This window comes from Mesoplodon mirus, assembly GCF_964341445.2.
Source record: "Mesoplodon mirus genome assembly, chromosome: 16".
Classification (NCBI taxonomy): domain Eukaryota; kingdom Metazoa; phylum Chordata; class Mammalia; order Artiodactyla; family Ziphiidae; genus Mesoplodon; species Mesoplodon mirus.
Window position 1 is genome coordinate 35,051,856 of NC_138992.1, and position 23,386 is coordinate 35,075,241.

Below are 23,386 nucleotides of genomic sequence, written 5' to 3' on the forward strand. Positions count from 1 at the left end.
CTGTCACAATTTGCAGATGACATGATACTTATTATACACAGAAGATCCTAAAGATGCTACCAAAAAACTATTAAAGCTCATCGATGAATCTGGTAAAGTCGCAGGATACAAAATTAATACATAGAATTCTGTTGCATTTCTATACATTAACAACAAAAGATCAGAAAGAAAAATTAAGGAAACAATCCCATTTATCATCACATAAAAAAGAATAAAATATCTAGGAATAAACCTACCCAAGGAGGCAAAAGCTCTGTACTCCAAAATCTATAAGATGCTGATGAAAGAAATCAATGATGACACAAAGAGATGGAAAGATATACCATGTTCTTGGATTAGAAGAATCAATATTGTCAAAATGACTATATTACCCAAGGCAATTTACAGATTCAATGCAATCCCTATCAAATTACCAATGGCATTTTTCACAGAACTAGAACAAAAAATTTTACATTTGTATGGAAACACAAAAGACCCCAAAGAGCCAAAAGCAATCTTGAGAAAGAAAAATGAAGCTGGAGGAATCAGGCTTCCTGACTTCAGACTATACTATAAAGCTACAATAATCAAAACAATATTGTACTGGCACAAAAAAACAGAAATATAGATCAATGGAACAGGATAGAGAGCTGAGAAATAAACCCACACACCTATGGTCATTAATCTATGACAAAGGAGGCAAGAATATACAATGGAGAAAAGACAGACTCTTCAATAAGTGGTGCTGGGAAAACTGGACAGCTACATGTAAAAGAATGAAATTAGAACATTCTCTACCACCACATACAAAAATAAACTGAAAACGGATTAAAGACCTAAATGTAAGACTGGATACTTTAAAACTCCTAGAGGAAAACATAGGCAGAACACTCTTTGACATAAATTGCAGCAGTTATCTTTTAAGATCCATCTCCTAGAATAATGGAAATAAAGACAAAAATAAACAAATGGTACTTAATTAAACTTAAAAGCCTTTGCACAGCAAAGGAAACCACAAACAAACGAAAAGACAACCTACAGAATAGGAGAAAATATTTGCAAATGATGCAAATGACAAAAGATTAATCTCCAAAATATACAAACAGCTAATACAGTTATATATATATATATATATATATATATATATACACCAATCAAAAAAATGGGCAGAAGATCTAAAGAGACATTTCTCCAAAGAAGACATACAGATGGCCAAAAGGCACATGAAAAGATGCTCAACATCACTAATTATTAGAGAAATGCAAATCAAAACTACAATGAAATATCACCTCACATTGGTCAGAATGGCCATCGTCAAAAAGTCTACAAATAATAAATGTTGGAGAGGGTGTGGAGAAAAAGGAACTCTCCTATACTGTTGGTGGGAATGTAAATTGGTGCAGTCATTATGGAGAACAGTATAGAGGTTCCTTATAACACTAAAACTAGAGTTACCATATGATACTGCAATCTCACTCCTGAGCATACATCTGGATAAAACCATAATTGGAAAAGATACATGCACCCCAATGTTCATTGCAGCACTGTTTACAATAGCCAAGACATGCAAGCAACCTAAATGTCTATCAACAGGTGAATGGATAAGGAAGATGTGGTATATTTATTCAGTAGAATATTACTCAGCCATAAAACAGAATGAAATGATGCCATCTGCAGCAACATGGATGGACTAGAGATGTTCATACTAAGTGAAAAGCCAGACAGAGAAAGACAAACATCATATGATACTGTTTATATATGGAATCCAAAAACAAATGATATAACTGAACTTATAAACAAAACAGAAACAGGCCCACAGACATAGAAAACAAACTTATGGTTACCAAAAGGGAAAGGTGGGGGGGGGGATAAATTAGGAGTTTGGGATTAATATATATACACTACTATATATAAAATAATCAACAAGGACCTACTGTGTAGCACAGGGAACTATACTCAATATTTTGTAATAACCTATAAGGGAAAAGAATCTGAAAAAAAATAGATATATATGTATGTATAACTGAATCACTGTGCTGTACACCTGATACTGACACAACATTGTAAATCAACTATACTTCAATAAAAAGATAAAAATAAAAAAGAATATAAACAGATCAGATAATAAATAAAAAAGAAAGTAGAATGGTGGTTGCCAGAGGCTGGTGGTAGGGGTGGGATTGGAGAGTTGTTATTTAATGGGTAGAGAACTTCAGTTTTGGAAGATGAAAAAGTTTTTGAGATTGGTTGCACAACAATATGAATATACTTAACACTAATGAACTGTACACTTAAAAATGGTTAAGATAGGGGCTTCCCTGGTGGTGCAGTGGTTGAGAGTCCGCCTGCCGATGCAGGGGACACGGGTTCGTGCCCCGGTCCGGGAAGATCCCACATGCTGCGGAGCGGCTGGGCCCGTGAGCCATGGCCGCTGAGCCTGCATGTCCGGAGTCTGTGCTCCACAACGGGAGAGGCCACAACAGTGAGACGCCCGCGTACCACAAAAAAAAAAAAAAAAAAAAAAAGGTTAAGATGATAAATTTTATATAAACCAACAAAATTTCATAACTGAAGTGACTTAGAATGAGCAAAAAAAAATTAAATTAAAAATATTAACTTTTACAGTAGCATAAAATATATTGGATACTTAGAAATAAATTTCATTAAAAATAAGCAAGTATACACTGAAAACTATGAGCCACTGCTTCACTAAAGACCTATATGAACAGAAAAAATACATGTTCATGGATTAGAAATCTCAATATTGTTAAGATGTCAGTTCTTCCAAAATTGATCCACAAATTCAACACAATCCCAACTCAAATACAAGCAAGCTATTTTGTAGAAATTGGCAAACAAAGGACCTGGAACACCCAAAACAACTCTGAAAATGAAGAACAGAGTTCGAGGACTTGCACTATCTGATTTCAAGACTTAGTGCACATATGGGAAAAGAATCTGAAAAAGAATAGATATATATAAAAATGTATAACTGAATCACTTTGCTGTACACCTGATACTAACACAACACTGTAAATCTACTATACTCCAATATATTGATAAAATTAAAATTAAAAAATAGACTTACTGTAATCAAGACAATGAAGTACTGGTGTAAAGACAGACATTTAGATTGATGAACAGAATAGAGAGAGTTCAGAAATAGACTTACACATACATGGTCAGTTGATTTTTGACAATGGTACCAAGAATTTCAATGAGGAAAGGATAATCTTTCATTAAATGACACTTGAACTTTTGGATATCCATATTAGTATGTACAAATATATGTATGTGTGTGTATGTATATATTTGTGTGTGTGTCTAAAAAATGAAACAGATCTTAGACATATATATAAGAGCTAAAACTATAAACTTTCTAGAAGAATCATAGGAGAAAATTTAGGGATCTTGAATTAGACAAAGATTTCTTAATAGGACACAAAAGCACAAACTATAAAAAGAAAAATCGGTTTCATCAAAAGTAAAAACTTTTGCTCTTTCAAAGGTACTGTTAAAAAAATGAAAAGGCAAGGCACACAGTATCAGAAAATATTTGCAAAGATGTATCTTTGTGTGTAAAATACATGAAAGACATGTATTTTACAACTCAATAAGAACACAAAAAATCTAATTTTTTTAATGGGCAAAGGATTTAAAGACACTCTACAAAAGAAGATATATGGATAACAAGTACATGAAAAGACATTCAACATCATTAGTTATTAGAGAAATGCAAATGAAAGCCACAATGAGATACCACTATATACCTAATAGAATAGCTAAAATTAACAAAATTGACGATACTAAGTATGGACCACAATATAGAGCAGCTGGAACTTTTATCCATTATTGGCAGGATTGATTGCCACTTTGGAAAACATTTTGGCATTTGTTCATCAATGGGTAAATGGTTAAACTGTGAGATATCCATACAATTCACTACTACTCAGCAATTAAAAGGAATGAACTGTGAACACATGCAACAACATAGATGAATCTCAAAAGCATCATGCTAAGTGAAAGAAGCCAGATATGAAAGAAGATATACTATATAATTATATTTATATGAAAGTCTAGAAAAGGCAAATGTATAATGATAGAAGCAGTTCAGCGGTTGCCAGGAGCCAGGGTGTGGGGTCAGCACTGACTGCAAAGGGGCAAAACAAAACTTTTAGGGATAATGGAAATATTCCACAGCAAATGTAGTTTGTCAAAACTCAGTGAAACTACCATAAAATCGCTGATTTTTAAAAAATTGAAGTATAGTTAATATACAATATTATGTTAGTTTCAGGTATATAACATAGTGATTAAATATTTTTATAGATTATACTCCATTTAAAGTTATTACAAAAGAATGGCTTTGTTTCCCTGTGCTGTACACCCTTGTTGCTTATTTATTGTATACACAGTAGTTTGTATCTCTTAATCCCTTACCCCTGTCCTGCCCCTCCTTCCTCCCTCTCCCCACTGGTAGCCACTATTTTGTTCTCTATGTCTGTGAGTCTGTTTCTGCTTTGTTGCATACATTTGTTTGTTTTGTAAAATAGCTAATTTTTATTGAATGTAAATAATAACAATAAAGCTGATTAAAAGAAATCAGTAAAGACACAAACAGGTCATTAACAAAAGAAGAACTTCAAGTGACAGATTTTTAAAAATTTAACGTTACTAGTAAACAAAGAATACACTACGTACTATCATTTTTTAACTGTTTAATTGACTTTAAAATGTAAAAAATGATTATGGTTTCCAGTGAAGAGTACCTGAAGTGAGCATTCTTACACACTGCTGCTGGGAGAGTACAAAGGTACAACTTCCTGAGAACACAGAAATGTGTTTCAACAGCCTTAAAAATATTTAGATCCTTTGATCAAGTAATCTGAATTCTAATAATTTATCCTTAGTAAACAACCAGGATGGTACAAAAAAATTATGAACAAACATAACACTATTTATAGATGCTGACTGAATTATGTTCCTTTCATAGGATGGGATATTATTCAGTCATTTAAAATACATGTGCAGGGCTTCCCTGGTGGCGCAGTGGTTAAGGATCCGCCTGCCAATGCAGGGGACTTGGGTTCAAGCCCTGGTCCGGGAAGATCCCACATGCCGCGGAGCAACTAAGCCCGTGCCGCACAACTACTAAGCCTGCACTCTAGAGCCCGTGAGCCACAACTACTGAGCCCATGTGCCACAACTACTAAAGCCTGCACGCCTAGAGTCCCCGCACCGCAACAAGAGAAGCCACTGCAATAAGAAGCTCACTCATCGCAACGAAGAGTAGCCCCAGCTCGCTGCAACTAGAGGAAGCCCGCGCGCAGAAACAAAGATCCAACTCAGCCAAAAACAAACATATAAATAAATAAATTTATTTTAAAAATAAATAAAAAACAAAAAATAAAATACATGAGCATGCCCTCCCCACCCCCCACCAACAAATCCAGACACACACACAGACACACACACACACACACACATTCACAATATTCTCCTGGGTGTAAGAAGCAACCAGTACCACCTAAGTAATTACCACTAAAAGCCCTTTACTGACAAAAAAGGAAACCTAGGATTTCAGATAAGTAAAGTAGATATATATCCACGACAATATCACAAAAAGTGATGTTACTCTATACCTTTATATCACCGTCAATTTTTTCCCATTCTTCTGCTGTGAAACTGGCTGCTGTCGCCGCAGGTTTCTCTCTCCTCAAAGCTCTGCTTCCAGAAGCCAAGCCTGAAAGGCGCTTTTCACAAAATTCAGTAAGTTCAGGATAATATCCTTCCTCACCAGACCTTTTAAAAAATTCAGAATTTTAGAGTTACCACTTCTTTCAGAGATCATATAGACCAGTGTTTTGCAAGCTGCGTTCCATGGAGCCCAGGGGTTCCACAGAGATCTCACGGTCTGCCCCGAACGAGCATGAAGGCTGAGCTGCTGCCTTCCCCTCACCGTCCTCAATTAGAGCAACCTCCACTTTCACATGCTAATCTATGGAGTGCTGCGATGAAGGGGGAAAAAAAGGAGTTCCAAAGATATCAATTTCCATCACACACTTTAAAAGTTGAATAGATAACATTTACTCTCCTCTTTAACACACATATGTTCATTTTGTACATAAGGTAATTTTAAACTTATAAATGAAAATTCATTATTAGAGACAGGCAAAGAGTGAGACTTTGGACTTATTTTCTAACGAGGAGTTACTGTTCTAGCTCATTTTTCCCCCCAAAGGGATAGGAAGAAAATGGCAGAGGAACAGTTTAGAACAACACACCTCTAAATTCAACCACTCAAGGAACAGAATTCCTTCCTTAGAGAGTTAAACAGAGACATGTGTTCTTTTTTGCTTTTTTTTTTTTTAAGGAAAATCAACCTTTTCCCCGTTTCTTGTAAATCTGTTTACTTCTAAATTTTTAGAAAAATAAAAATAAATCCCATTTTCAAATTAAATAAAAAAAATAATCCCAAGTCAATACAATACAATTTAATTAGGCTATTCATAAAATGTCTTTCAAACTCTTTCATCCCATAAACTTCGCATTTTCTTTTAGTCTTTAATCAAATAAAAATGATTCTTATATGCTGAGAAAAACAAGAGGGAAAACAATGATATGATGAGGCTATTACATCAACACTGGCTGGGGACAAGCAGGGATGCTTAGGAAGGACAGGAGGCTAAAGGTGATAAGGAAGAAAAAGGAAAAAAAAGAGGAAGAAAAAGGAAAGGACACAGCAGTAAGGAAGGGCATCAGAGGAAAGAAGAGAGAGAACAACTGCTGAGCAAATGGAATACTACTGATGTCCCGGAAATGGGCAGTTTGTGCTCACAAGTGTTTCTGCAGTAATGAGGCTACCCTCCAAATGAAAAACCCTCAAGAAACCCGAAACAGGTGGCACAGGTTGGTAGGCCACAGGGCAATGTTTCTTGTAGAGTTCCCTTGACCACCCGCATGCTGATCAGCCAGTGTGCTTGTTAAAAACACATGTTCCTGGGCTCCACTCCTGATTTCCTGAAGCAGAATCTCTAGGTGTGGTGCCCTCAAATTTGCAGTTTCTAACCATCGTGTTTGCCAAATATTAAAGTTTGACAATCACACCCACAGGGCTCTTACCCAGAAAAGGCCTTGATTCCCTGACTTCTGGTCCTACTTCCTCCCCCACCACCCCATCCCCCATGCGACGGCTCCCAGTGAGTCACCCACCTTTGCTGGCAGATAGTGTGAAGTGGGAGAGTGCCAAAGCACTTTATCAGCATAAGCAGGTGCCTCCTAATGGCTGCTTTACTGGTTCCTAGAAAGTGCCAGGAAGCAAGAAAAATGCCCTCTTGGATACTAATTAGCCTAAGTCTCGTGATGGAAGTAGATCTAGCCAGAACCCACCAAACTAACCACAGGATCAAAACCACTATTTTGGAACCTAACACGGACAAAAACGACAATTTCAATATTAGAAAATCTGCTCCAAAATTTCTAACGTAGCTTTGAATTTTAGAAGTCAATAATATAATTAAAATTGGCAAACTGAAACATGATTTTTAAACGCTTACCTGAGCACACAAAGAATTTTTTCCAAGTGTTTAATGTCTGAACATTTTTCAATATACTTGAAATCCAAATGTTCAACAGGTATTTTAAATGTTTTTGTTGTTCCAAAGCCCCACAATGATGGATAATCTTTGGCAGTCATGGCTGAAATATAGTGTAGGAAAATAGTTATGAATCTAATATATACATTAATAGTCAATTTGGATAGTAGTAACCATCTAGGTACTTCTGTAATATTTATTTTTCATTTCTATAGAAAAGGAGATGGAGTATTTCTTCTAAGGAGGAAGCTACTCATTGTAAATTCTCTCTCCCTGATAAGAACAGTTAACATTCATGGGGCTAATTACTATATACCGACTTCCCTGGTGGTGTGGTGGTTAAGAATCCGCCTGCCAATGCAGGGGACATGGGTTCGAGCCCTGGTCCAGGAAGACCCCACATGCCACAGACCAACTAAAGCCCATGAGCCACAACTGCTGAGCTTCTGCTCTAGAGCCCATGAGCCACAACTACTGAGTCTGCGTGCTACAACTACTGAAGCCCATGCACCTACGCCTGTGCTCTGCAACAAAGAGAAGCCACTGCGATGAGAAGCCTGTGCACCACAACGAAGAGTAGCCCCCGCTCGCTGCAACTAGAGAAAGCCCGTGCACAGCAACGAAGACCCAACGCAGCCAAAAATAACTAAATAAATAGATAAAAATAAATAAATTACTATATACCACAGATGGGTTATTTTACTTAATCTTCACTTAAGCAAAACTGAAACAAAACTGAAACAACAAAGCAGGTTTTGGTGCTGTAGAGGAAAAAAATTTTTTCTTGTATCCATTTGGGTTCAGTACCTGAGGCCTGTAAATTAAACTGACAAAAGATATCAATGGGAGAAAAGGTTCATTTTATATACGCCTGGGGCTTCACAGAAAAGTGAAAACTCAAAGAAACTGTTAGGCCTGGGGAACTATATACCATTTTAACAAAGGGTGATAAACTGTGTAGAAATGATTAGACAAAGGAAAAGGGGTTTTGGCTTCTAGAAGGTAAATCTATGGAAGAAACTAATGGAAGATAAGGGTTATTTTAATAAGGTTTGTTTATGCAGACTCACCTCACTGCTGATTGTCCATCTACTGTGATAAAGGTTGTTTTCTTCATCTTGGTATGAGAAAGGAGAGGAGGGAACACCTTCATAAAGGGAAATTTATGCCCTGCTTTTAGGCAGAAAAGGGGAAGGCCAAGAGTTCTTCCTGTGTCTGCTGTTTCTTAATTGCCTTCAGCTCAAAATAATCTTCATGTCAAAGTGGTCTACTTGGAGTGGAATATTCTGATCCTCTTCAGTGCTCAAACTGCTTTTTAAGATATCTTTTAATGTTGATTTTGGTATCTTCTACTTTAGCTGTTTGTTAATATCCCAACCATCCTTTCGTGATTCAGCACAAACATAAATAACATCTTTTCTGTAACTCTCCTTAATATCACCCTCTTCCCCATTCCTTGTCTCCTTACATTCTCAGTTGCCCACTCCCATAATGAACAGCTGCCAAAGCTGTGTTCTAAAGGCACTCTGTACATACCTCTCTCATATCACATAGCATATATCCAAATTCTGTTTCTTTATCTTCCCTTCTAGATCATGAGAGATCTTACTTCATTCATCTCAAGAGCTTCAGGTCTAACATAGTAAATACTGTCTTATACCCCTTAAAAAATACATGCTAAATTCAACTGAATTGGGAATAAGACAGCCCTGGATAGTTTCACTCTATTGATATGCTGCTAATGATGGTGACAATAACAGCAACAAATACGTAGTTCTTAATGTACTTTACTTATATTATTACTTCATTTAATCCTTCAACTATATCAAGTAGGTTTTATTTTAAGTAGAGAACAGTAATAACAGTTAACATTTATGGAGCTAAATTTCTATATGCCATGAATTATTTCAATCTTCAAAACCACTTTCATGAAAGATATTAATAATTACTCCCTTTTTACAGATGAGAAAGGTGACGTTTCAAGTATATAAATTGCTGAAGGTCATATAACTCTTAAGTAGTGAACTGAAGAGTTGAATCTCAGTAGGCCACTACAGAGCTCACATACTTAACCATCATATTTAATCGTGCTTTTCAAATTGCAGGTGGCAACCGAAGAAATCAATTTAGTGAGCTGCAATCAGCATTGTTTTATGAGATAGAATAGCAATAAAATCAGACTACCTGACACATACCATTAAATACTGTTTTATAGAAAATTTTATTTCATGTCTATATAAAAAAATTATGTGTATATAAATGCACACACGAATGTTGTGTAAATAAATGTTGCAAAGAAAAATATATTTATTATGAATTATTGTCAAAGTATTTTAAAAAAGACACTGCACTAAAACACACTGGGTGATAAATTTTAAAACAAGTAGCAATGGGTCTAATTCATTAGCAGTATTCCCTTCAGCATGCCTGCCCTCTGGGAGTCTGGTCATATATCAGATCTCTGCAGAAAAAGAAGATGCTCTGTCAGTTTCTCCGTATTCCTGCTGGCTTTGGCTTGGGTATAGAATATAGATGACAGTGTGCCAGCTTTCAAATGAGATCCAGCTAAGAAGTGAGAATATGGCTTTCACACCATGCTAGCGGGGCCCAGTATGATGAATGTCTCCCATCACAAGGATAGCCTTGGGGTGGAAGTCACATGAAAGCCAGTGAAGAACTTTAAAATTATTGATGCTGCCCAGAATAGAATGAGTTGTCTTTAAGAGAATTTTTCCAAAGAGCTGGAGGATCTTTGATGGGAGTGACTTAAGCATCTAATGGGATTAAAATAGATGCGCTCGAATTAAAGGAATCTTGAAACCCCTGAGATTTTATGATTTGACTAAAGTATGGTGAAAAACATTTGAAATGATAAAGACACCTCTTACCTAATCAAGCGAATTTTATTCTGAACACTGTTTCAACGTTTCTGAGAATCCTTTTTGAAAACTCCCACTTGGGGGGTGGGGTGGGTAGGAGAGACATTCTCAAGACCACTAAACGTTAACTCAAACTCCAAAAAAACAACTCATACAATACTTTGTTTGCTCTATTTAGAACTCTTCCACTTCTGTTTGCAATTTGTCTCTGATTAGAAAAAACTTTGGTCCTAATTGGCGTTAATTTCTTCTCCACCATCCTAATCCACATCCATTTCCCATATTTCCTAATCAGTTTATCAGTAATACCTCCAGCACAAACTGCAACGGGCTAGTAACACGAAAAATGGTTTTCTTCCACCTAGGCACGTTCTTTCCAGCATCCACAGGGCTGGGCGCCACCTGCAGCCGGAGACGGAAAGGAAACGGCATCCTCCAGCCGTAGCAATGGTTTCTATGTACAGCGCGGGTCAGGGACTGCCTGAGATCCGGGAGCTCTACAGCCAACCCGCAACGGTCAACGGGCACTTTAGGACTCTACGAAACTGCTCCCCATTCCCCTGCTTTGTTCACAAGGACCGGTGGCCGCCGCCAGAGCCCGGGAACCTCTCCGCCGCACCACCCCCTCCGCGTTGCTGCTCTGCCCCAACATCCGCCACCGTCAGCCCCGAGAAACAGAAGGCCCCCAGGTTGCTGGCCCGGCCTACAAGGTTGTTCAACCCTCCAACTGCAGCCCGACGGTGCATTTGCTCCTCCGGGTCCGTCTTTCACCCCGGCTCCCGGAGGAAGGGATTGCGATGGAGAGACGTAGTTTACTCCTGGCCGGCAGATACTCACCTGGTTCAGACCCCAAGCCTTGGGGAGGCCGCAGCCACACACTTCACCAGCCGCGCGTCTCGTACCCAGGGAGGGGCGTGTCGCCCCGCCCCACTCCCCCCACTCCCCCCACTCCGGCACCCGAGGGCTTCCGGCTGACCGCCGGGGGCGGGGATTAGGGCCTCTGCGTGATGACTGGCTAGTCTCCGGTTTGCCATCCGGCTGATTGGCCTTGCAGACCCAGCTTCACCCGGACAGAAGGTTAGCCGAGAAATAAGAAGAGTTGCAATTCCACGTGCCCTGTAATTTTCTCTTCACACACACTTTATGTTTTTTTTCTGGTTACAATTATGTACATATACAATTATGCTGAATAAACAAGCAGGATAAAAACTAACTCAAAGGAAATGGACTATGCAGGCAAATGAAAATTACCACTTCATAAAGACATTGCGTCCAATAATTAATAGATGGATTAGAAAGTAAAGTTGAAGAAATCTTTCACAGAGCAGATAAAGAAAAAAAAGGAAATCGAAAAAGATGATAAAGTTAGGTCTAATATTAGATTTAAAAGATCTAGAGAGAAGAGAATACTGAGGGTAGGAAGTTATCAATTCAAGAAAATTTTCCAGAATTGAAGAGCTTGAGTTTTCAGACTGAAAGCACCCACCAAGTGACCAAAACAGAGAAGGAAAACAGACCCATACCAAGGCACAAACTGCAAAATTTCAGGACATTAGCAAAGAAAATTCTAAGTTTCTAGAGCGAAAACAGGTCACATACAAAGCATTAGGAAGAAGAATAATTTTGGACTTCTCCACAATACAGAAAACTAATGACATTCTGACACTGGGGAAGAACACAAGACAGGTCATGTCAGGCAGAGAGAAAAGCAGGAGCACAGGCAAAAAGGTCTGTTATCTGCTTAAGGAACTGCAAACATCTCCTTAGAACCAAGACTGAGCGGTGGGTTGAAGTGGTGACAGAGGCAGGAAAGGAGTCTATACTATTCCCAAATATACTATTCCCAAGAGTTTTCATTTTATCAAAATGGGAAGCTACTAAGAATTTTCAGCAAGACAGTGCTGTGCAATTCCTATTTTACAATGAGCAAGCTGGGAAATCCCTGGTGGTCCAGTGGTTAGGACTCTACAATGAGCAAGCTAAAGAGTATGGAAAACAGCAAGACCGGTAACTGAGACTAATCCTAAGGCTGATACAAGCACCTGTGCAGAAAATGCTAATACTTCCTGTAATGGTGTTAACAGTTAACATTTATTAGATTAAGAGTTTTCATGGAGTATTTAATTTTATCTTGCAGCAAACCTTTGACATAGGTGCTATTATTTCATGCCCATTTTACAAATAAGGAAAGTGAATCTTGGTAGTCACTGGCATCGAACAAAGGACACTCTGGGAATACGGACCCAAAGCCTTTTGCCAAAGTCCATACAGTTTATTGTGCTCCTAAGTACTAACCAATTCACAAGTAAGTCCTACTCAACTTCAAAACATATCTCACAACCAGCTACTTCTCACTCCCTCTACGCCTAACCTGGCCCAGCCACCATTACTCTTAGCCTGAACTTTTACAGGTGGTCCCTAACTGGCTTCCCACCATCCCGTCCCTATATTGTCCGTTTCCACATAACAGACCCAGTAATCTTTTAAGTCTGGGCAGAGGGTAGAGGGTAGAGGGTGGAGGGTGGAGGGTGGAGGGTGGAGGGATGTGCGTGTATTTGTACATGTAAGGAGGCAACTTGTTTTTACGTGTTCTCAGTTTACACTTTCTCACTTTATGTGATATTTTAATCTTCTTAAAATTGGTCATTTATGATTTCATCTACTAGTTTTGAATGTCATCAACTTCAATCTCTGAAGATAGCTTCAGAGTCTAAAAGCACTGAACTATCATTAATTCCTTGACTTTGACAAACTGAAGTTAAAAGAAATAAACTGGCCAGTAATTGAGTAGCAGTGCTGGATTTGAACCAATTTCCATGTATTGATATTTTTGATGGACCTGCATGTCTACAGTCATTGGTAAGCAGTTTAGTAGGGGACAAGTTATGTATTAGCTTCAAGCTCAGATTTACTGATTTTTATATTTATAGAGCACTTTTCAAAAGGATCTTTTAAAAGCAATTTTATATCTATTTTACCTTTTCTTAAAACTGTCCAGGTAGGCAAGAGGTAAAATTACTTCCATTTTATAGATGATGGGGATACGAAGAGGTAACTGACTGAAACGATGGTCTTGAGTTCCAGTGGTTAATACTTTTCCCATTAAACCACTGTCTAGTTAACCAAATAACAGTATTCAATTAAACTACTGATACACAAAGGACCTATGATGAAATTAGAATAGTTAAGAGCAACATTACCCAATGAGTTGTGGTTTAGGAGGCTGTCATAAAGAGAGATTTATTGGGACTCTTGTACAAAAAGGACAAGCTCAAGAAGGAACGTGGCAGAATTACAAAATTATGAAAGCCACAGTCCAGGAAAACCTGGACCAAGGAAGCACTCTTTAAAAATCTTGAGTATGGTAGTACTTTGTATAGCACATAATAAATTTACAGAACTTAATATGTGAGGATGGTAGTAGAAACAATGCTTTGTTTTCTTTTTTAAGTGGCACAGTTGCACAGTTAATACTTTGAATGTGCGAGACACACAAAACTATTAAAAAGTTGAAATATATCTAATCGAATCCTGGAACAGATGCAGTATCTGAGCATCCATATCCCTAAGATCAAGGCAAAAGCTTTAAACATTCATCCAATTTAGTGTAAACCAACTCCTATTTTTTCTATATCCTGAAAGCAGAGTTTTTTACCTTAATGAATGATTACACCTGGGAAACTACACCTGCCTTAATAGTCTGCTTCATCCACTTTACTTGGGGTTGATTTTGCCTTAGATAAAGCAACCATTAAAGTTTCTTTTCCCTTGCCGAAGATTTAAAAAACAGTCAAGGGCTTCCTTGGTGGCGCAGTGGTTGAGAGTCCGCCTGCCGTTGCAGGGGACACGGGTTCGTGCCCCGGTCTGGGAAGATCCCACATGCCGCGAAGCGGCTGGGCCTGTGAGCCATGGCTGCTGAGCCTGTGCTCCGCAACGGGAGAGGCCACAACAGTGAGAGGCCCGCGTACAGCAAAAAAAAAAAAAAAAAAAAAAAAAAAAAAACCAAAAAAAAACAGTCAAGCATTATATACAAATACAGAAAGGCCTAGGCCAAGTTAACAAATAAATTATAACTCAAAATGAGGTACGCACACTGACAGTAAGTGCATTGGTATACTCTATACAAAATGAGGCTGGAGAGTTTACAAACAATTGGTGATGTAAAACAGTGGTTTCCTAGGAACTTACTTAATCAGACCTTTAAAGGGCCCTAGCAAACCTCATTTTTAACAAGGGCCCCAGATGATTCTAGGTTTTGATTAAAGTGTAGTTTGGGGAAGCACTTTTAACCTTCATTGTGTGTCAGATTACATATACGATAAAATTAAATTACAAACCATGTAACTGAACAAAAATATCTTTATATAAGCTATTGATACCTAAATACAATATGGTTTTTAAAACGAAATCATTTGTATATGGTTGTATTCATAAAGTACACTAATCAAAAGCTATACGACAACATTAATAGCAAATCCAAATGAAGACATTCCTCTGAATTTCATCTTTCATCGAGCATCAAAAACCACCACTATCAAAAACTGAGTTAAGGACAAAAAAAGTACTGCAAAATTATATTAAAAATGTAATACTTCCAAGTCACTTTCTCTTTGCAATAGGCTAGTTATTTAATCTAAAATGCACAAAAGAATGAAGTTCACTATTTACTATGATAATTAGAAATGAACTAAAAAAATAAACTATTTTATTAGCCCCCCCCATGATACAAAAGACCAACGCACCAAGAAACACTAAAGCAGTGTTAAAAGTGATAATTTAGTGATCTAAAAAACACTGGTAGTTATTACATAACAATTTACTCTCAGTCTTTCAGCTAATTTGTAAGCCTCACTTATTCCATTAGGTAGCATACAAACTCAATATTTGTATTTCTCCTTGTATCATTTAGTTTGCCCATAAACTGAAGCTCAAGAATGAGTACTTATATACAGAATCCCTGAAAAAATACACTTATGAAAGCCAAAATCAACTAGTATTTAGATTATTTAGTATATGTCTATACACTGGAGTACTGGTCCATGAAAATGCTAATCATGCTTTTTGTTTTTTTGGTAAGTAATCCAAGTTGTTACCATTTTTACCAGAAATTAGCCTTTGACTATCAAACCATGCATTATTTTTCACTTCCTCTTATCTCATATGCAGAAAGCTTAGTTAGAAGGATACATCTTTTAGTCCTTTTCTTGTACATTATTCTGTATCCACATTCTCTGCAACGGATTGGATCCCTTGATTTTATTTCATTTTCTGTGTGACATTCTAGAAACAAAACACGTTTATTCAATGCCTAAAAGGGAAATATTACAGACGAGCAAATTATCTTAACCATACTTTTCACCCAAAGCAGTAAAATACAGTATACTCAATCTCAAGGGTATGTTGCCATTACCAACATATTAAGGGAGAAAGAAAAAAAGAGTGGAGGGCAATGCATTTTTCCTAGGAAAGAAAATGAAATCTTAATAAGAGGATTTTTTTTAAGATTGTTAAAGTTGTTCTGCTTTCTAACTTTAAAGATGAATGACTCATTTAAGCCAAAGATAAATGCAATAAATGCAAAACTGAGGTGAAATACTCTTACTTTTGTAAATGTTACTCTTACCTCCACAGATATATATCATTGGCTGCTGCTTTGGGGGTTGAACGTCCTTCTGGGTGTCCATTGTTGTCCCTGAAATCACAGACAAATATTTAATATCTCAGATGGGGTCCTCACAAATCTAACCAGGCCTCATTTTTCTCGGAGAAAGCTAAAAAGGTCCCAATTCCTAATCTGTGCTTTTTTCAAATCCTATAGGTGGGTCTAAAGAACGAAACAAAAAAACAACGTATTGTGCATTTACCCCCACACTGGACACAATAATAAACACTTTACATATGTCATTTCAATTATGCATGCTATTTCATTATAATTTTTACAACAATTCTAGGAGGTATTACTTTTATTTTACAGATGAAGGAACTGGGGTTTTAAGGAAGTTAATTTGGGCAGGATTATTCATGTGTTACGAGTCAGAGATTTAGATCTGACTGCAAAGCTTGCGTCTTCATTTAACACAAGTTCCATTTTTCCGAACTTTAGCAAGAGATTGCCAAAAAACTGTATCCCTCAACAGGAGAACATGCGAACCGAAGATAAGGGAAGAACAAAGACATAACTCCCAACGTCTAAAAAGCCAACAGCTAAACAGGCAAACAACCCAACAGCTAAACAGGCAAAGGCCTAACAGCATCGACTCTATCCCCAGCCTCTCCCGACTGTAACCCCACACCAGACCTGTTTAGCCCCTAGCGTCTTTCCAGTTTTGGCCCAAATACCCACCCGCCAATCCCCCAATTCCTTACCCACGTAACACGGAGAAACTTCTCTTCTTTTCCGAACAGATTCCGCCTCGCCGCTGTACTGCAGCCAACTTCCGGCGCTGGCTTATGACGTAAGCGGAGTCTCCGCCCCTTCCGGCCCAGGTGCGGCAGAGAAAGCCGGATTGAGCGCAGCTGGTGAAACTGGTTCTATTTTTGTGTTTCAGACCCTGGACAAAAGTGCTTGTTTCGGTCTCACCTGTTTTCATTTTTCAGGGAAGTAAAGCGTTTTAGAAGCTCCTCAAGTCGAAGGAGGTTTGTTTTTATGACATATGAAGTCGGTAGAAAGTAACACTTTTCCAGGAGGGCAGAGGGTTAGAAGAGAAACCCAAGTGAAGTGCTCGTGGAATCCTAGGCTGACCGTTACTACGAGGAACGTAGAAGAATCGGCTCCACCGCTGATTTCCACGTAGAAAAGCACTTTTCAGATTATGCATTTCAAGTCGTTTGATACCTGTGCCGGGGCAGTGGAGCAGCCGCCCCTATCCTTAGTATAATTTCGTTTTTGCTTTTCGCCCCTTTCTCTCCTAGGCTCCCGTCATCCCTGTAAACCCCTCATTTTACTCGTTTTAAAGCACAGGTGAGCTTGCGGGCAGCTACGTCAATTACTCCCACTTAAAGCTAAGGGATTTAGGTAGTGGTAGCTGTCCATTGACCCTCCTTTCATCCCATGAATTCATTCCTCCCCAGAAAAACAAAACGACTTGCCCAGTGGAGGCGTGTTCTTTCAAAGATCAAAATTTTAGTGAGACTAGTAACAGTTGGGTTCACAACATTTGCATTCGTTTGCTTCTTTCACAGCAGGTATTTATATCACGAGGGAGAAGAAAATGAAGTTACTAAAATTTAGAAAATAACCAGTTGTTAATAACTATTTTAGTTAATCTGAGAAGCAGGTTTCTTTCTCCCCAACATGCACTACTCTGGTTTTTATTAAGCAGGCTATACTGCTTTTCGGTCTTCCATCCAGCAACTTGGGAACCTTGAGCCTCACCTTTCACTTCCAGAAGGACACTGGTTGCACCTCCACAGACCAGCCTGAGAGATTTAACTCGATTTTCTCAGTCTTCCTAGCTGCCGAGTTTTAAATTTCCAGGAAACACAGTGGACTGTCCTGCTTCTTTCTCCATAGATAGGCTAAGATAGAACATAAATATTTTGATCATCAGCTCTCCTATGAAATACCCCTCCTCTTAGCCAAAGGGAAGAGGTAATCCAATAGAACAGTCAAAATTAGCTTCACTCAAGAAATATTAGGTAAAACCATTGTCATGATAAGAGAGAGATTATGGAGTGATCCAGAAAATGTAACTTTAATCATTGCAAACTGACCTGGGTTCTGACTATGCAGCTTGAGGTTATCAAGATGATGCTGGCACATAACACAGTTTGTGGAGATCAGAATGGATCAACACGTGTAGAATACAGATGGGTCCTGGAACCCTACAGAGGGTTAGGGTAAAGACAAGTTATAGCAAGGAGATCCAGAATTTCAACAGGAGTTCATGTCGAGGCTAGTTCCCAATGCAACATTCTTTTTCCTATCAGCAGGAACCAGTAACTTCAGGATCATTTTGGAGCAGGTCAGTGGAAGCTGTTATCAATGGTGACAGCTAACTTTTCTTGAGCATTTGCTATGTGCCAGACGTCATCGCATTGCTCTCTCTTAATGAGGGCATTTGTTTTGCCAACTTGGATATTAGTGTTTTTAAATGCTTACATTGCAGTAATATGGTTATAGAGATGCAAGTTGCTATTTTTTCCCCTGAGTATCTGTTTTCCTTTTTCTTGATCATACTCATTTAAGCATACCTGCATAGCTTGACTATCATGGTGATGGAAAACCCTTTCATTATGTTTTCCTGGATGGTCTCCAAAAGAAGCGTTAGATCTGTGGAAAACAAATGGGTTTTAGAATTCTGAGGTCAGTAATGAGATTACACCCAATCCAGAAAGGGAAGGGAAAAGGCCAAAGACTGTGATGTGTAAAGAATAGGAAAATATAGCTCAGTGGCTTAAATTTGCAGTATATGAGTAAAGCTAGGGCAAGCTACATGTAACTAGGTGTCTTTTTGCCATTTTTTGGGTGGGGAGAGGTGTAAAATTATTCTTCGAGTGAATAGAAGGGAGTTATGATACATTCTTTTACTCTTTAGTCGTAACAAAATATCTAAAGAAAAATTACTAGAGAAAGAGAAAAGGGCAATGTTTAATGGTGTTTTGGGGTCGTGTGGCTTTTATTTAATCATAGGAAAAATCCCCTGTCCTGTTTACAGTGGAGTGGGGAGCAGACCTTAACAAAGTAAGTAAATAATACGGTATTTTATAAGGTGATAAATTATATGGAGAAAATTCAGGAGAGGAGGATTGCAAGTGATGGGCAGGGAGTGGCAAAATAGAGGCTTGATTGTAATAGAGACTGGTTTGAGGACCTAGAAAGGACACTACTCACTCTATCCGACCGACCGTGTGAGGGAGGCTTCAGGGAGGTGCCATCTTGAAGAATGTGTAGTTCACCAATTCCTTACCTTAAGTCCTACGGGTACCACAAACGTAACAACCTCGCACTAAATTCATCTTATTTTCTCCCAAACCTGTACTCTTCGCTCCTCACCCCCTGCTGCATGCAGTTGATTCTGCCAACTGAATCAGGTGTAGGTTCTTCTCCACCCCCATTATCTTCCAGAGTAATGCAGTAGCTTCCTAAGCCACCCTCACCTCTCTTCCTTCTGTCTTCCATTCTGTCACCAGAGTGGTCCTGCTAAAATGTCCTACATTGCCTGGGACTTCCTTGGGGGGGGGCGCAGAGGTTAAGAATCCGCCTGCCAGTGGGGGACAGGGGTTCAAGCCCTGGTCCGGGAAGATCCCACATGTTGTGGAGCAATGAAGCCCATGCGCCACAACTACTGAGTCTGCGCTCTAGAGCCCAGGAGCCACAACTACTGAGCCCGCGTGCCACAACTACTGAAGCCCCCGTGTCTAGAGCCTGTGCTCTGCAACAAGAGAAGCCACTGCAATGAGAAGCCTGAGCACTGCAACGAAAAGTAGCCCCCGCTCACCGTAACTAGAGAAAGCTCGCACGTAGGATAAACTTCAGACTCTTAACGTGCATCCAAAACTCTCCACGGCTTGGCTTCTTCCCCTCGTCAAGAATTTTCTTTGCCCTTTCCTCAAACCAGTCTTAGTTTCCAGTTGTAACAAATTATTTGTAGTTCCTCTAACGTGCCCAACTGTTTCAATTTTCCTGCCGGTACATTTTGTTTCAAGTTTAGAATCACCTGTTATCTGTCTTTAAAGATGCTACCCTTCCTTCAAAATCCACCTCATATCACAGTCTATATAAAGGTAGCTCTGCCCACTCTTCTGCTGTAGATTTAGTTGATCCCTTTTCTTTTGTGTCACAGCCATTCCTCTACTAAAGCACTTACACCAGTGAGCCCTTCAGGGCAGTAACTGCGCCATTCCATCTTTGTATTCCCAGTACCTAGCCCAATAACTGGCACATAGTCAGAGCTTAATCATTGTTAGTGAGTTTGATTTTGGATATATGGCATTTAGGATAACTGTGGGGCATCCAGATGGAGAAATGTTCTGTCGGAGGAGAGTGGTAGCAGTGGCTGTTACTGGCTTTAAAGTAATGCTTTTAACTCTGAATGAGAATTATGTAAGCACAGAATGGTAAAGTAAGAAAAATGTTGGGTAGGACGCCCATTTAGGGAGTAAGCAGAGGAAAAGAAGCCAGAAAAAAGAGATTAGGAAGAAGTTGCCAAGAGCAGAAGGATGGGCCTGACACATAAAACATCCCTTTTTAGATGCCTAAAAAAACAAGCATAATGATGTCTAGAGATGCTGTAACCAAGTTAGTCAAACCTTTCAGACCTTATCCTGTGTATAGCTGTACTTCTAACCTAAACTGTGTCATTCGGTTTGTAACCTGCTTTTCACGCTTGATTTCATCTCCGGAAACATTTTCAAGTGAATGTTTTCCTACATTATTTTTAATAGTATCCCACTGTAGGACCTATTAACCCTTCTATACAGTGTTCCCCAAAGTTAAAATGGGGAGGGGAAGAGCCTATCAAATTAGGAAGCCCTCACGGAGCCTCGTAGGGGTGTGGGCATGGAAGGATGGGAAAGCGAGTACAGACTTCCTCGGGCGGAGGCTGGGCCGGGGGCCTGCGGGTTGCGGGGCCGCCGGCGGGGGCGCCGCGGAGCGAGAGGAAGGGGCGGCGCGGGGCGGCGCGCGGCGGTTACTCTGGGCGGGCCGTTCAAACTGAAGGAGGGAAACGCGGCGGCCCCACGCGAAGCTGGCGTGGGGGTTGCCATAGCCTGGCGTCGCTGGAGGCGAGGCCGCGGCTCTCCCCTGCGCTCCAGCGGCAGCCGTCTCGGTCCTCGCCCGCCCGTCGACCCCGTGGGTGCGGCCGCCCCGCGTCTCCAGGTGGGCGGGAGCGGGGGACGCCAGGTGTGTGCGGGGTGGCCGGCCTCCGGGCGTCCGCGGCCCCGCGCCCGCTCTCGTTCTGCTTCCCGGGTGCCGGGACTAAAGAGGCGCCCCGACGCCGTTCACTTTCCCCTCGCTCTGCTCCAGGAGACGCCCACCCACCCTCAGCCCGTGGGTGGCTTCCTGGGCCCTGGGGCCAGGCCGGGCCTCCCTCCGACAGCCTGGCCTGGGGAGGGTCCGCGGAGGGATGAGAGGCCCAATTGACGCCTTGCGGAGACCGTTAACCACCCACCCGCCAACTGCTCGTGGGGGAGGAGATGACCGCGCTGCAGCTTACACTGCGTCTCAGAAACCCCAATTTGGGAAGTTTCCTCCGTTCCAAGGCTAGCTGGAGAAAACAAAGATATTAAAATTACTGTTGTCCGGAAAGCTGGAGGAAATTCAAAATGATTTAGGCCTTTTCAAGTGTTAGAACTAATCCCTGTAGCATGTACTTCACGTCTCCAAATTTTAGCCGGTATCGTGCTACTGCACGTTTCAATGAATTGTTCAAATTAAAATTTTCTCTTTAAGTGGTATTACTTTGGCACGAATTTTAAAGGCAAAGTGAGAAATTTCCTTTTTTGGAAGCCTATACATAACGTTGACGTCTAAGAACTCAAGCTTTACTGATGGTAAGATTTTACACTTTAACAAATGAAGGAAATTTGGTTCTAATTTGTTATCATATTGTAAGTACTTCATTGAGTTAATCAGTGCTTTCTTTTTTTTTTTTAAGAGCGCTATAGAGATGTGTTCTCAGTCCTTATCAGTAGTCTGGTTTTAAAAAACGAATATTGAAGAGGCTTGTTTGATTCATCAGTGAACTGTTGAATCAGTAAAATTGAACAAGTCAACAGGCGTTCCACGATTTTACATAAATAATTTTAAATTTAAAGTTTGAATAACCACATTTTGTTTGAGACCAATGTCTTGGGTTGAAAATGATGAAAGATGAAAAAAATGATGACATTAGAGAAAGCACGGTGGAAGCAACTTCAAATGTGTAGATGGAACAGAAAAAACTAGGAAGTTTTTGTATGTTTAAAGCAACCGGTTTATGGTTTTTAGCAGGGAGAGGATGATCTCTGCACCCCTACTTTTGTTTCTAACAATTTGCCTCTCAGATTCCCAAATTCTAGCATGGTGAGACACCTAGTGGTGAAGTAGCAGAATAGTTACATTTGTTGTAACTAAAAAAAAGGCTGGGACCTAACTTTACCAAATGATATGAGTGAAAACTGTCACTTAATAGAGTGATTCTCAGACAGGGGGAAATATTCGTGGATGGAGGTGTAATTTGAAAGCACATTATATCTTATTAACTTAATATTTTGAAAACAAAAACTTTTAAAATATAATATGAATCCCAGGATCTTCTTAATAGAGAAGAATCGTGTACTTGGCCTGGAGAAAACTTCGAAAGAATGACAATTTTTTTAGTGTCCCTTGAATAGTCTGCAGAAATATATGCTATGATAACTTTCTTATCTTTTCTTCTTATACTTTGAGCTAAGATGTAATTCAACTTTCCATAAAGAAGGAATGCAATGATAGCGTTGAAAAGGTGAAAGAGTAAAGTATTTCCTAGTGTTATTCCTTACAAATATAATTACTGAATCACATTTCTTCTTTAAGGAACGTACCTGAATTCTTTATTTGAAATTTCAGGAATATTACAGGGCTTCCCTGGTGGCGCAGTGGTTGAGAGTCCGCCTGCCGATGCAGGGGACATGGGTTCGTGCCCCGGTCCGGGAAGATCCCACATGCCGCGGAGTGGCTAGGCCCATGAGCCATGGCTGCTGAGCCTGAGCATCTGGAGCCTGTGCTCCGCAACGGGAGAGGCCACAACAGTGAGAGGCCCGCGTACCGCAAAAAAAAAAAAAAGAATATTATAAAGGGTGGGTTTCCCCCAAATAGAAACTACTTAGAAGATGAGGCATGAATGAGTATAACTTGCCAGGTTTGAGATGGCCATGTATCTGTGGGGCAGGGGTTCATTTTAGCTAACTCAAGAATGTGTTAGTAATTTATTAGTGAGCCAAAGAGTCTTTGCAAAAGTGAAGGTGTGGCAA

At 39.6% G+C, this 23,386-nt stretch overlaps 3 protein-coding genes across 6 annotated transcripts in view; 1 reads left to right on the forward strand and 2 right to left on the reverse strand.

The window, feature by feature from the left end:
- SPAG1 (sperm associated antigen 1) overlaps positions 1 to 11,374 on the reverse strand; it is a 92,318-nt gene extending 80,944 nt beyond the window's left edge. Inside the window, exons 1-3 of the mRNA XM_082601834.1 lie at positions 11,291 to 11,374; positions 7,536 to 7,677; positions 5,622 to 5,781 (exon numbers count right to left, since the gene is read on the reverse strand). Of these exons, the coding sequence (XP_082457960.1) occupies positions 5,622 to 5,781; positions 7,536 to 7,675 (300 nt within the window). The 5' untranslated portion in view covers positions 7,676 to 7,677; positions 11,291 to 11,374. The remainder of the gene's footprint in view (positions 1 to 5,621; positions 5,782 to 7,535; positions 7,678 to 11,290) is intronic.
- Positions 1 to 11,428, forward strand: part of LOC309792289 (uncharacterized protein) — a gene marked incomplete at its 3' end in the record, with an annotated part of 65,898 nt that extends 54,470 nt beyond the window's left edge. For all 4 annotated transcript variants that reach the window (XM_082601836.1, XM_082601837.1, XM_082601838.1 and 1 more), the window contains one exon: positions 10,819 to 11,428. In XM_082601836.1, coding sequence (XP_082457962.1) covers positions 10,901 to 11,428 — 528 coding nt within the window. In that variant the 5' untranslated portion in view covers positions 10,819 to 10,900. The remainder of the gene's footprint in view (positions 1 to 10,818) is intronic.
- Positions 11,429 to 14,794: 3,366 nt separating this feature from the next.
- On the reverse strand, positions 14,795 to 16,953 carry POLR2K (RNA polymerase II, I and III subunit K). Its single transcript, XM_082601840.1, has 4 exons — positions 16,820 to 16,953; positions 16,077 to 16,145; positions 15,641 to 15,733; positions 14,795 to 14,984 (listed from the first exon to the last, which is right to left on the reverse strand). The coding sequence occupies exons 2-4, from the start codon at positions 16,135 to 16,137 to the stop codon at positions 14,962 to 14,964; spliced, it is 177 nt and encodes a 58-aa protein (XP_082457966.1). The 5' UTR covers positions 16,138 to 16,145; positions 16,820 to 16,953; the 3' UTR covers positions 14,795 to 14,961.
- Positions 16,954 to 23,386: the final 6,433 nt, after the last annotated feature.